Source organism: Chrysochloris asiatica, unplaced genomic scaffold (assembly GCF_000296735.1).
Source record: "Chrysochloris asiatica unplaced genomic scaffold, ChrAsi1.0 scaffold00061, whole genome shotgun sequence".
Lineage (NCBI taxonomy): Eukaryota > Metazoa > Chordata > Mammalia > Afrosoricida > Chrysochloridae > Chrysochloris > Chrysochloris asiatica.
The window spans coordinates 15,552,439-15,566,815 of NW_006408579.1; the positions used below are offsets into that span (position 1 = coordinate 15,552,439).

The window sequence follows — 14,377 nt, forward strand, 5'->3', positions numbered from 1 at the left end:
TGTAGATTCAAGTAAAATGAATTCCTTGAAACTTTAAAGGTTTTGTTTGTAATGATGTTGTTTATTGGTTCATTTGTGAGGATTTCTGTTTTCTTTACAGCAAATTCTAATCCACTCTGAAGGCTGCAGTCTTTGATATCATCATTAAGTATTTCAAGTTCTCTTTGCTTTCAACAAGCAAGGTTCTTTCATTTGTAATATTACAGGTTGTTCATAATCCTTTCTCCAAGCCTGACACTACGTTCTTCTTTGTATAACCCAGTTTCTTGCATTATTCGTTCAGCAAACAGATGGCATACGTATGCTGAAATGATACAACCCTGACACACACCTTTCATGATTTTAAAATCATTCGGTATCTCCTTGTTCTGTTTGAAAGACTGCCTTTTGGTTTGTGTACAGGCATCACATGAGAACAATTCTCATTCTTTGCAATGCTATCCACAGTTTGTTATGATCCACACAGAAGAACGATTTGCATAGTAAAGATCTTTTTGGCTTTCTCTGCTTTCAACAAAGTACTATCTGAGATGATAAATAGTACACCTTGTTCCATATCCTCTTCTGAATCCAGCTTGAATTTCTGGCAAGTGCCTGTTGATGTACTGCTGCAAGCGATTTTGGATACTCTTCAGCAAAATTTTACTTACACGTGATATTAATAATATTATTCAATGATGTTCACATTCTTTTGGTCACTTTTCTGTGGAATGGGCGCAAATATGGATTTCTTCCATATTTGGTGGTCAGATAGCTGTCTTCTAAATTTCTTGGCATAGACTAGTGAGCACTTCCACACTGCATCTACTTGTTGAAATATTTCAATTTCCATGTCATCATTTCCTGCAGCCTTGTTTCTTTTTACCAATGCCTTCAATGCAGCTGCTTGGACTTATTCCTCCGATACGATTGGTTCTTGATCACATACTACACCTCCTGAAATCAAACCAAACAATCCTTTCCTTTTTTTTTTTTGACCCTAGAAGCATGATCTATGAAAGGAAAAATGTCTAAATTGAACTTCATTTAAATTAAAATATTTGGCAAGGTCACAGACTTGTGAAGAGGCTGAAAGTAAAGCTAGACTGGGAGAAAACTACATTTTGAATAAATATTTACATCTAGAATACTCGAAGAACTTTAAAAACTCAACAGTAAGAAAAACAATCCATTAGAAAACCGGCAAAAGATCCAAGTAGACATTTCATCAAAGAGGGTTATGTTGTTGTTAAAACATGCCATCGAGTTGATTCTGACTCATAGCGACCCTGTACAGGGTTTCTGAGGAGCAGTTAGTGGGTTTGAACCATCATTTTGTGGTTCGCAGCCCAGGGCTTATGACACAGAACCACACCAGGATTCCAAAGAAGATATACAGATGGTAAATAAGCACACGAAAAAATGTTTAACATAGTTATTAGAAAAGCTCTAATTAAAGCCATAAAGATATATCACTACATACCTATCAGTATAGTAAAATAAAGAACAGTGACAACAACCGATACTGTTGAAGATACAGAGACACTGAATCATCCATTGCTTCTTAAAAAAACTAAACGTGTAACTACCATACAACTCAGCACTCACAGTCCCAGGCTTCTACCCCAGAGAAATAAAACTTTACATTTATAGAAAAACCTATAACCAAAACTGGAAAAAAAAAAAGTCATTCAACAGGTGAATAGTTAAACTATGGTACATTCTCACCATAGGAAGCAACTGAGCAGCAAAATTAATATACTATTAATACATGCAACATCCTGGATGAATCCCCAGGGAATTATGTAGGGTGAAAAAAAGTCTATCTTAAAAGGCTAAACTGTGTATGATTCCATTTATATAACACATTGTTTTAAATTACAGAAATAGTGGAGTCCTGGTGTGGTGCTGTGCGGTTAGAATAAGCACTGGATTGCTAGCCACTCCTCGGAAAACCTATACAGGATTGTTATGAGTTGAAACTGACTTGGTGGCACTTTACAACAACTAAAACTACAAGAGGCTAACAAGGGAGTGAGGGTAAGGAAGGAGTGGGTATGGCTACAAAAGGGCAACATGAGAGAGATTTATGTAATTATATCTTAACTGTATCAATTAACTGTTACCTAACTGTCTTCTGATAGTGATATTGTAGTTTTGCATGAAGTTTCCACTGAGGCTGTGGGAGCTCTCTGTATTATTTCTGATGTTGTTCTTAAGTGCTGTCGAGTTGGTTCCGACTCATAGCAACCCTTTTATAGGGTTTCCAAGGAGCAGGTGGTGGGTTTGAACTGCCAACTTTGTGATTAGCAGTGCAGTGCTGATCTGATAGTGCCACACTTTGATGTTGTTATTGTTAAGTGCCATTGAGTCAGTTCTGACTCATGATGACCCTGTATAGGTAGGGTTTCTGAGGAGCAGTTAGTGAGTTCGAACTGCTGACCATGTATTTCAAACCAACCTTGTGGTCTAGTGTTTGTCCTATCCTATAGCACCACAACAGGACTCCCACCACACTCTTAATTATTGTTGTTGTTATCTGCCGACGAGTGGGTTCCAACTCATAGTGAGCCTGTATAGGATTTCCAAGGAGCTTGTGGTTAGCAATCCTGATCCACTCTGATAAAAGCAAGTTAATCTACAATTATCTAAAAATAAAAAGTTAAGCAAAAAGTGCCTTCTATCCAGACTTTCTGGAGTCACTGAGGCTGGATGAGCCACTGGATGAACTCTATTGTCCTGAGGTAATCTTTAAACTTTAAACCAAAAACTTTGCTGAAGTCTTCTTTAAACAAACAGCAGTAGAATTAGTAAAGAATGTTTGCCAGGAGCATTGTGCTCTTTTTAAACAACCATCTATGTGGGATCAAATTGACAACAGAAACCCTAGATCCCATAGAAAACTTAGAGGGCAATGAGTTTATACAGGAAGAACAAAGAACAACAGGAGGGAGAGAATGGTTGCACAAGTTGAAAATATAATCAATGTCACGGAAGTGTATATGTAATATTGTTGAATTGGTGCATGCTCTATTGTGCATATTCACAACATCAAAATAAGTTATTGACAAATCAGTTCTTTTTTAAAGTGCCTGCTGATAGTTTTTAACCTACATATTGAGTTGTCTGAATTAAAATCTTCCATTAAAAAAAAACCTGTGAAAGTGGTTTTTCTCTGTCATATTTTACCTGTTTAAAAGTTTTGCTTTTAGGAAAATTAATCTCAAGCATTAAAATATTCTCTTGTAGCAAACATTCTCATCAACTTTTCTAGAAATAGTGAAGAAATATTCACTAAGAACAGAGAGCACGGTCACTAAACCTATTTGATGAGACATTTAAAAACAGAGTACTTAGATAAATAGACTGCTTTTAGGTATACTAATTGTTTTGACCACAAATATGAGCATCATTTTCACTAGAAAACATTAGTACTCATTCGTTGGCCACTCCACTTCAACGTACCTATTAGCATCAATGTACTATTCTCTTAATTTCCATCTATGCTGATGTTTTTTTCTATGGATTTTATTTACGAGCTCTATTTTCTACTTAATTACAAATGGTCATGCATTGATTTATCATTTTAACAAAGAATGGCCCTTCTTCCGTAACTGATATGGTGGCATACGGTCCTCTGCGTAGTCTAACTTACCTTCTATGTCTCAGCATTGAGTTGGAGAGGGCTAAACTATGCTAATATTCAAAAACCATGCACCTCAAATTCTGAGCAGGGATTTTTTAAAGTGTGGCACCATCAAGAGGCAATAATTTGCACTGCCACTGTAATAGGAGCCTTAGGTTAGCTCTCAAGTACAGAGGAAATTGTTAGAACAGCAACCGCAATAGACTATTGCAATATGGGATTTACATTTAGGACTTTGTTCTATTTTTCTAGTGTGGAATCATGAGATTATTGCTAACTGCCAATTTCCTTCTCCTTACTTTTCTGCTCATCCATCTCCCTAATTAAAAGGGGGGTAAAAAAGAAGATGTGGTAACTATTTTACTCTTATTTCACAGTTGTGGTTAAGTACCGTCAAGCTGGTTCTGAATCTTAGTGACCCTGTATAGTTTCCAAGGCTGTAAAACTTTGTGGGAGTAGAAAGCCTCATTGTTCTCCCTCGGAGCAGCTGGGAAATTCAAACCAGTGACCTTGCATTTAGCAGCCAAATGCGTAACCCATGACACTACCAGGCTCCTTAGTGGACAAATGGAAATCCTAAATTGTGAATGGCTAACTTCTTAAATACTTACTTTCTACAGCAATTTGCTGCTTAAAAGATACAAAGTCTTATTTTATACTCTCAGGTGATCTAACCAATGATAACATTCATTCTATTACTTGCTGGTTGAAAATTTATTATTATTTTATTTTAAAACAAAACAAAAAAGGCTATTTACTTACAGGAGGAATAACTTACTAAGCAGTGTTGTTGTGAGGTGCCATCGAGTCGATTCCGACCCATAGCGACCCTGTCTAAGGTTTCCAAGGAGCAGCTGATGAGCTTGAACCACAGACCATGAAGTTCAAACGACTTTGCAGTGTGATGCATTAACCCACAGCGCCACACTACGACCATCTATTAAATCCTGTGCTGCCCAACATAACACCATAATTCATTTTACTTTTGTTGTTACTGTGGTTGTTTTTTAACATTTAAATTACATACATGGCTCAAATTTGTGGTTTGCATTATATTTCTGGGTTAGGCCCTATAAACCATCCAACTAAGCCATGGTAGTGAGAGAATGCCGATAGCTGACTGGATCTTGTCAACATTGTTGTTAGTGTTAAACCAAACCCAACATGCTGCTATTGTACTGATTCCAGCTCATGGCGATCCTGTAGGACAGAGTAGGATGGCATCATAGCGTTTTCAAGGCTGTAAATCTTTACAGAATGAGGCTGCCACACCTTTCTCCCATGAAGTGGCTGTGTGTTGGGTTCAAAGAAGAAACCTTTCAGTTAGCAGCAGAGCACTTCATCCACTGAGTCACCACGACTCCTTCCACACTTTTGACCAGGTGACCCAAGGAACACTTTTACCAGCCATAGGATTTGCCTTAGTTGGTTGGGTTTTTCCTCATCACCCTTTTCTTTTTAAAATGACTCTGTCTTGAATGATAAAATACAATAGAGAGCCTCTGGGTTACTGGGGTGGCATGCAGGTATAGCTATCAAAGGGGATGAATCAAAGAATGTCCTGTCTACTTTATACAGACTTCTGTAGCTTCTAGAATATGTAGTTTGTCAAGTGATCACCATTCCAACCTTTCAGAGATCTCTTATCCATTATCATTCCCTAGTTGGAACACCTGGTATGGTGCCATAGTATAACCCACCGGCTGCTCCTCAGAAAACCTATACAAGATCACTGTGAGTCAGGACTTAACAGCACTTAACAACACTTGGAACACAGCTCAGAATTAAGGCATTAAAGTGACCACTGACAAATCCAGTGGTTGCCACAGGTCTATGAATTAAAGTGTACCCCTAACATTTACATGGGATCCTTGCTTGCACTTAGTTACTTGTAGTCCAGATCACTTTTAAACAAGGCTTGATATGTGGGTTCTAATATCATCTAGCTACCACTAGACAGTCAGTTTGTCGTACCGTGGTGGCTTCCATGTTGCTGTGATGCGGGAAGCTATTCCACTGGTATTTTAAATATCAGCAGGGTCACACATGTGGACAAGTTTCAGCTGAGCTTCCAGACAAAGACAGACTAGGAAGAAAGAGAGGTAACCTACTTCTAAATGTTTGTTGTTGTTGTTGTTAAGTGCCGCCGAGTTGGTTCCGACCCATAGCGACCCTGTACAGGGTTTCCGAGGGTGTAAATCTTTACAGGAGTAGAAAGCCTCATCTTTGTCCCGCGGAGCGGCTGGTAGTTTCGAACTGCTGACCTTAAGGTTTGCAGCCCAATTCGTAACCACTACGCTACCAGCCAATGAAAAACCGTAAGAATAGCAACAGAACATTGTCAGATATAATACCAGAAGATGAAAGCCTTATGTACAGCACCAGACTATTGTCAGGTATAGTGCCAGAAGATAAGCCCCTCAGGTTGGAAAGCCCAAGGTGCACTTAAGGCATTGGTTAAAAACTAGGGTCTGGGAACTGATAGAATACAAATTGAAATCTTTCAACAAACTGATGCAGCACTGGAGGCACTCAATCATCTATGAATTTGGAAGACAGCTACCTGGCCACCTGATTGGAAGAGATCCATACTGTGCCCATTCCAAAGAGAGGTGACCCGAGGGAATGAGGAAATCATCAGACAGTATCATTAATATCACATGCAAGTAAAATTTTGCTGCCAGAGGTTCAAGTTGGACTCAGATGAGGATATGGAACTAAGGGTATTATTGCTTAGGTCAGATAGTTATTGGCTGAAAGCAGAGAATACCAGAAAGATGTTTGCCTGTGCTTTATAGATTATGCAAAGGCATTCAACTGTGTGGATCATGACAAGCTATGGATAACATTGTGAAGAGCGGGTATTTCTATAACACTTAATTGTGCTGATAAGGAACCTGTACATTGATCAAGAGGCAGCCATTCGAACAGCAAAAGGGAAACTGAATGTTTTAAATTCAGAAAAGGTATTTATCAGGGTTGTATTATCTTTCATCATACTTATTGAATCTGTATACTGAGCAAATAATTTGTGAAGTAGGATTATATGAAGAAGACCATGCCATAAGGATTGGAAGAGACTCATTAACAACCTGCAATATGCAGATGATGCAACTTTGCTTGCCGAAAAGTAAAGAGGACTTAAATACTTACTGATGAAAATAATTTTATGGGGTCAGGTTTCTGAGCTAACATTGTGCAGATCGCTATGAGACTATACTAGGCAATGAAATTGGATTTCCAGCGCTCTTTTTCAGCCTAGAAACAGATGATGTCATGAAATCAAACAGATGCGGAGTAAGAGCGAATTATACAGAACTGACTGGACTGGTAATGGAAATCTACCTTCTAAATATGGGTATGTGTTTTGAAAAATTATTAGTATAATTTTTAACATTCAATTTCCCAATTAGGAAAGCCTTTAAATGACTATGATTTTGAAAACTAAACAAAACATTTTTTTTAAATGGAAGCTTGTTCTCAATGATCCCTTAGAATTCAGGAACAAATCCTTTTTTCCGAGTCTCTTTACTTTATAATGACACCATAGCTATGTGCATAGGCTCAGGAAGAACTGGTCCTGCCTTTTACTGAGATGTAATCAGAGTCTTGGTGTGGCACTGTAGGATAAGCACTGCACTGCTAACCTCATGGTCAGTGGTTCAAACCACCAGCCTCTCCCTGGAAACCCTATAAATAGTCACTATGAATTGGAAAACCAACTCGACAGAACTTAACAACAACAATCAGATAAATACATTAAAACCAATGGAATCCTGGTGTGGCGCTGTAGGATAAGTAGTGGACTGACAACTGGGTTCAAACTCACCAACTTCTCCTTAGAAACAATTGAAGGGTCACTATTAGTCGGAACAGACTCAGTGGCATTTGACAACAAGCTTGGAATATGATTATTTAAAAATAAGTCTTCTCTCATCAGATATGATGAGATCATTATTAAGGGGAAAGGTTTATAAGGTTATATATGGAGTTGTTGTTGTGAAGTGTCATTAAGTCGCTTCTGACCCATGACGACCCTGCATAGGGTTTCCAAGGAGCAGCTGGTGAGCTTGAACCGCCAACATTGTCATTCAAACCGATTTTGCAGTCTAGCACAATAACCAGCAGCGCCATACCAGGACTCCATATATGGAGTAGTAGTCACAAAACTCTCCCAAGAAACTGAACCTGAACTTGGACCTGTCTATGGCTTACAAATAGAAAGGAAGCTCATTTTCTGGATAGCCAGAAACCTTAGGAGACCTGGAGGATCCAGAGAAAAGAAATTCACCAATATTTACGGTAATGAATGACACATGGTGGTGCAGTGGGTTACACATTGGGCTGCTAACCTCAAGGCCAGCAGTTCAAATCCACCAGCCGCCCCTCAGGAAAAAGATGAGGCTGTCTGCTCCTATAAAAATTTACAGTCTCGGAAACCCCTAAGTAGCAGTTCTACTATGTTCAATAGGATTGCAATGAGTCAGAACTTACTTGATGGCAGCAAATTTGGGTTTTTTTGGTTGGTATCACTAGACTACTAATCACAAGGCCAGAAGTTCAAACCCACCAGCTGCTCCTCAGAAACCCTATACAGGGTTGCTATACATTGGAATTGACTAGATAGCATTTAACAACAAAGTAAGCAATGAAGATGATACCCACTATAGATGAATTTCTTGGGTTCTTATCTTCAGAGTAGAAGAATAGTAAAAGGATTTAATACATTTCTGTGGTGTGCTGGTAGTCATTGCTAATACTCTCCTAGATTCCTTTAAGAAACAGTTAAAAGTTAATTCTCTGGCTTCATTAACAATAACTGCTCAGCATAATATGGCTCCAGATTTCCTATCTATATACAAGAAGGTTTAAATATGCTGATCAAAACTTCTTCTGAACTTACATTAATGAATCATAACCAAATGCAATACACCCATCTTTTTGTTTCTCTGAATAATCTTTGGAAATTATTATAATAGCAAGGGAGGTTGTCAAATAAGAGCTCTGTCTAACAGACCCAAGGCTATTTGCTTGCACTCATTATTATTGATTAAGGTATTTGAAAATGTTGTAAAGATAATTAACTTGTAAAAAACTGGGAGTGATGCAAATGACTGTTGTCCTAAAATTTCAAATTGTGTTTGCTGTAAATGCAAATCGATTCTGTGTGTTATAATCCAAAAGTTACAATGTTATTGCCCTACTGTAGGTCATTAACTAATTTTACATGTGATTCAGAAATCTTACTTCAACTTTCTTTTAGTGATTAAAATTCTTCTATTTCCCCTACTCTTTGTAAAACTAGCTTTCACATCCTGCTGATTCACTTATTAATGAGTTAAGTTACTGACATACATTCATTCTAAAATTTTGACAAAGAAAAATACTGATTACAAGAAAAAAGGAGGGAAAAAAAATCAGCATTGTGTTCTCAGTCAACAGACATTCAAGGAATGGTTTTTCCTGTCTTATTATTTTCAGTATCTTCCAATTTGTTGCTGTTAAGTGCCATGGAGTTGGCTATGGCTCACAGCAACTGTGCTAGTTAAGGTTTTGTGTCAACTTGACTGGGCCAAGATTCTCACTGATTTGGTAGTTGAGATGTAGTTATTTATTCCCATAATGAGATCCAGTACAATGTAATTAATTATTATGTATTCCACTATGAGAAGCCAATCAATTGAAAGGATGTTTTCTTGGGGGTGTGGCCTGCTTTCAATATATTAGACACTCAGGCAATGCTTGCTTGCTTTCTATTGGGTCTGGATCTTGCATCTGGTTCATCCTCTGACCTCCGGTTCTTTGGATTTGAGTCAATGGCCTGCTCTCTTACCTGTCAATCCTGAGAGCCATCAGTAGCTTGCCTATTGGCCTGCCAGACCTGCCTGCCTGCTGATCTTGGTTCATCTGACCTGGATATAAACTTCTCTTTATATATGGATACATATATTATACATATATAAGTTTCATTGGTTTTGCTGCTCTAGAGAATTCAGACTAATTCAGCAACCCTGTGAAAAACAGAACAAAACACTACCTGGTCGTGGAACATCCTCACAACTGTTGCTATGCTTGAGTTTATTGCTTGAGTTCACTGAGTTAATCCGTCTCATTGAGGGGGTTTCCTCTTTTCCAAGCACAATGTCCTTCTCCCTCATGATAACATGTCCAAAGTATATGACATGAAATTTTAAATGGAAATAGACAACCCAATGACTTTTATGAGTAGGTATAGTAAGCAGTCACTCAGTGTAGTAAAAAACATGGCTGAAGGGAATATAATGCATGAGCGGGTATGTACGAGCCCATGGGCACTCAAGTGCACAAATACTATGGAGAAAAGGTAGTGAACCATTAAGGCTGTCCTTCAACCTCCTCGACATCTTGTCCTACAAGCTAATATACTGCCTAATTTCTGATGAGTCATGATTTTAGTATTTCTATCAGAGTCAGACAAGGAGCTCTGGTAGCGTAGTGGTTACAAGGTGGGCTGCTAATCTCATGGTCAGCAGTTCAAAACTACCAGTGGTTCCTCAGGAGAAAGATGAGACTTTCTGGTCTCATAAAGATTTATAGCCTCAAAATGCTATGAGTCGGAACCAACTCTATGGCACATCACCACCACTACCACCATCATACACACACACACTTCTGATAATCTTAGTAATACAAATCCATGTTTCCTTTCAGTTATAAAATAAAAGTTTGTAAGACTTGAAAGAATTCAGTAAAATTCACTACTACTTTTGTCAGGCTTTTCAATAATTTTTAAGAATCCAGTTATTTAGTTGTATTTGTTAGTTATAGAACAACTAAATAAACTATTAAGCAGATATTGTTGTTGTTGTTGTTAAGTGCCATCGAGTCAGTTCACAGTAACCCTCTATAGAGTTTCTGAGGAGCAGTTGGTAAGCTTGAACCGCTGACCTTGTGGTTCAAACCGACTTTGCGGTCCAGTGCGTTAACACACAGCTCAAAGGCCTTCAAAAAACATATAAACTTAAAACCCATTGTCGTCAAGTCCATTCCAATTTATAGTGATCCTACAGGACAGAGTGGTGTCCTTGGTGTGGCGCTGTGTGTTAATGCGCCAGACTGCAAAGCCATTTGAATTATAAGGTCGGTGGTTCAAGGTCACTGGCTGCTCCTCGGAAACCCTATACAGGGTCGCTAAGGGTCAGAACCAACTCGATGTCACTTGACAAGACAACAACAGGGCAGAGTAGACATAGCCCATAGGGTTTCCAAGGCTGAACATCTTTACAGAAGCAAACTGCCACATCTTTTTTCCTATGGAGCAGCTGGTGGATTTGAACCATAGTCCTTTCATTTAGCAGCTAAGCTCTTAGTCACTGTGCCACCAGGGCTCCCTCTCAAAATACCTATGTTGTTGTTGTTAAGTGCTATGAAGACGGTTCTGACTCATAGCGACCCTATATAGGGTTTTTGAGGAGCAGATGGTGGTTTGGACTGCTGACCTTGTGGTTCGCAGTGCAGTGCTAACCCTACAGTACCACACCTATAAATAACTAATAATAGTGATCTGGAAAGAGGAAAGACAGCAGGAGAAAATCTTAGAAAGAGACTAAGGACAGCAGTATTGGTATTGTACATGGAAATTGTACACCCCCTCCTATATCTTTAAAGTCTGACTCCAAGGCTGTTGTATGAAACAGTGAGGTTGATTACCAATCGCTCCATCTCCTGCTCCCTGAGTCTTTCCTCCCTCTGCCGCCGGTGATAATCCATCAGGTCGTCACGTCCTGAAATGGAGCTAATGCTGCTTTTTCTCTCCCGGAGAACAGGCTGGGGTGTTCCCGAAGCCTGTCTAAGGCTGTCCAAATCAGCTTCATCAAACTCTACAGAACCACAAGAGTAGTTCCTTCTGGCCGCAAACACTCTGTCCGGCTCTGAAGGAGAAAAGGAAGGAGTCGGGCTTGTCTCTGAGTATGGAGCCCGATCCAAGTCATCAGAAGCACAGGAGGATGTGGAGGTCAGGAGCATCTTCCTAGCCATGCGGGGACTGGCAGGGACACTGAGGGCAGAGCTTACGTAAGGATTGCCCTCGGATACAGAGGTTTTATAGGGTAAAGCCCCTGAGCTTAAAGAAGAAAAATTAAGATAATTGTCACTATCTACTATATTATGAGGTAGATCCTTTTCCCCCAGTTTTGTATGTTTAGAATTGCCCAGAGAGTTCCTTGGAGGCAAACTGAGAGGCATCAGTTGATTTTCTGTGGCTTTGTACAACCTGGGCAGTGACCGGCTATAAGCTCCCATGTGACTCAGACTGCTGCCTGAATACTTTCTTGTTCGCAAACTGATGTTTTCAGATGTTAGCTCCTTGTGTCGGGTTAACTTGGGTTGAAGTGCCAGGTTGTCCTGAATGTTCATTCTCCTGGTTTGCTTTGGGCTCGAAGGCATGCTTGTAGCTCCTGATCTGTTGATGGGAGAGGAGCTAGCATCACTCAGGGAAGTTCCATTCCACATGGTGAGGAGGGAGCCAGACGCCTTACGGCCTTCCAGTCCTCCCAGAAAGTAGACATTGTCATGGGATTTATTCCTTGAGCTATATTTGGAATAGGGAGGCTTCTCTGAGAGTCTCACGGACCTTTCACTGTCCCGGCCAGTACAGTGATCAAAGTCTGCTCTCCCAAGGGGATAGCCACCAAGGGTGGGTGAGGGGCTAACTAAAGGAGTGGGAGGTTTCATGGAAATATTTTTGTCAGTGCCATCACAAGAGAACTGCTTGTTTCCATGGATTTTGGTCAAGGAGGGGCTACTTCTGACATTGGTTCCCAAAGGAGAAGGGCTTCTCTTAGCAGGCATAGGCTGTGAGAGGGTTAAATAAGAGCCAGAGTAATCTCCATTGGCTTTAAATCTCAGACTGGAAGAGTATTTCTTCTGGTTTAGGCTCTCCATCGTGTTTAGGGGATCGCTACCAAGGGAATTCACTTCCAAACTTTCTTCTAAGCTACCATTTTGTAAATCCAGCCGCTTTTGCATCTGTCTGTGCTCTGCCATAAATTCGCTGGAATCTGGAAAAGAACAAATGAGAAAGTTTTATTTAATGAAAAGTTTAAAAAATAAAATAACTCACCAGTCTACATTGGATAAAGACAACTCATAAACACAGCTCTGTTTTACTAATTACTAAACTGTAATGCAAGTTGAAGAAAAATAAAAAGCAATGATCTGGAATGTATTTTCTACAAAACAGCAATAAATCAAAAGGATATCAATGACATTTTCGGGAAACAAATCCCTAATGATGTACAGGTGCAGGATTAGGTTAATACAGTAAAAAAGACAAATTTTCTCTTTAGTGTTCTAGTCCCCAGCAGACAACCTCCTTCCTGAGTTCCTAGTAAACACACCCAAGGGGATCATACAATGGTCCTTCCTTTAGGGGTCTCTGCTAGAATCATTAACCACTCAGAAACAAAGTTCTAAGGAAATAAGATTCACATTCTACCTAAGAAAGAACATTTTGTATTAGACATTGATTGATAACATGAGGGTTAGAAATGGCTCTTTTAAGAAACAGCTACGGCATACAAGGTGGAGCAACCCAGGAGGAAGGAAAGTCAGGAATAGGGAGAGGAAATGGAATGTGTGTGGCTAATCGCCTCCCTCAACAATTGCCTCTTTTGCTCTAAGACCGGAAGAACTGTGTGATGAACACTTTGATCAAAGATTCCATAGAAGAATCCTGATCAAAAGGGTGAAAACACAGAACAGCATTTCTAGAGTTACTGGAGTCATAAACCTTAAGTGAACCCGAGACCATTGTCTTGAGGTAATCTTTCAATTTTAAACCAAAAATATCCTCTGAAGTCTTCTTAAAATCAAACAATAGTTAAAATTGTTGTTGTTGTTATGTGCCGTGGAGTCGGTTCCAACTCATAGCGATCCTGTACAGGGTTTCCGAGGCTGTAAATCTTTACGGGAACAGAAACCCTCATCTTTCTCCCGCGGAACAGTTGGTAGTTTCGAACTGCTGACCTTGCGGTATGCAGCCTGATTCGTAACCACTACGCTACCAGAGCGCCTGTTAACTAGTGAAAATATCTTGAGCATTATGCTCTTTTAAGATCTATATGGGATGCAATTGACAACAGTAACTTGAAAGAGTAGATAAGAACCTTAGGGGTCAGTGAATATATGTTAACGGGGGAAGAACAACTCAGAAAAAGAGAGTGACAAAGGTTACATAATTCAAAGAATGCAATCAGTGGTATGCGTAGAAACAGCTGGACTGGTGTTTTACTGTGTATATGTTCAACAACAGCAAAATAAATACTTTTTTTAAAAAGGCTGTGGAAAGTTACCTTTTCAACAAAGAATACTTAATAAAAATCCTGCACCCATCTCAAACAGGCAGGTCATAGCAGATGAAAGGGTGTTCTCCAATTTATTGCCACATATTCTAGGTGAACCTTTAAAAGCTTGAACACGTTAGACCCGTCACATTCCCAGAACCCCCCAAATCCACCATATTGATCCAGGATACCAAACCCTCTCCACTAAGAAATACCTTTTGCTCCTATCTAAAGGAGCCCTACAGTGTAGTGAGCTGGACTGCTAACTGCAAGGTCAGATGCTTCAAGAGAGAAAGATGAGGCTTTCTGTTCCTATAAAGGTTTACAGCCTCAGAAACCCAATACAGGTTTGCTATGAATCGGAATCAACTCTGGCAGCACACCACAGCAGCGACAGCAAGCACATTCAGCCTTCAAAGTTCAGGTCAAG

At 39.6% G+C, this 14,377-nt stretch overlaps 1 protein-coding gene across 1 annotated transcript in view; it reads right to left on the minus strand.

Annotated features, from left to right (window-relative positions):
• Window positions 1-14,377, minus strand: part of PHLDB2 (pleckstrin homology-like domain, family B, member 2) — a 144,309-nt gene that overhangs the window by 104,633 nt on the left and 25,299 nt on the right. The window contains exon 2 of the mRNA XM_006864215.1: window positions 11,315-12,663. Coding sequence (XP_006864277.1) covers window positions 11,315-12,649 — 1,335 coding nt within the window. The 5' untranslated portion in view covers window positions 12,650-12,663. The remainder of the gene's footprint in view (window positions 1-11,314; window positions 12,664-14,377) is intronic.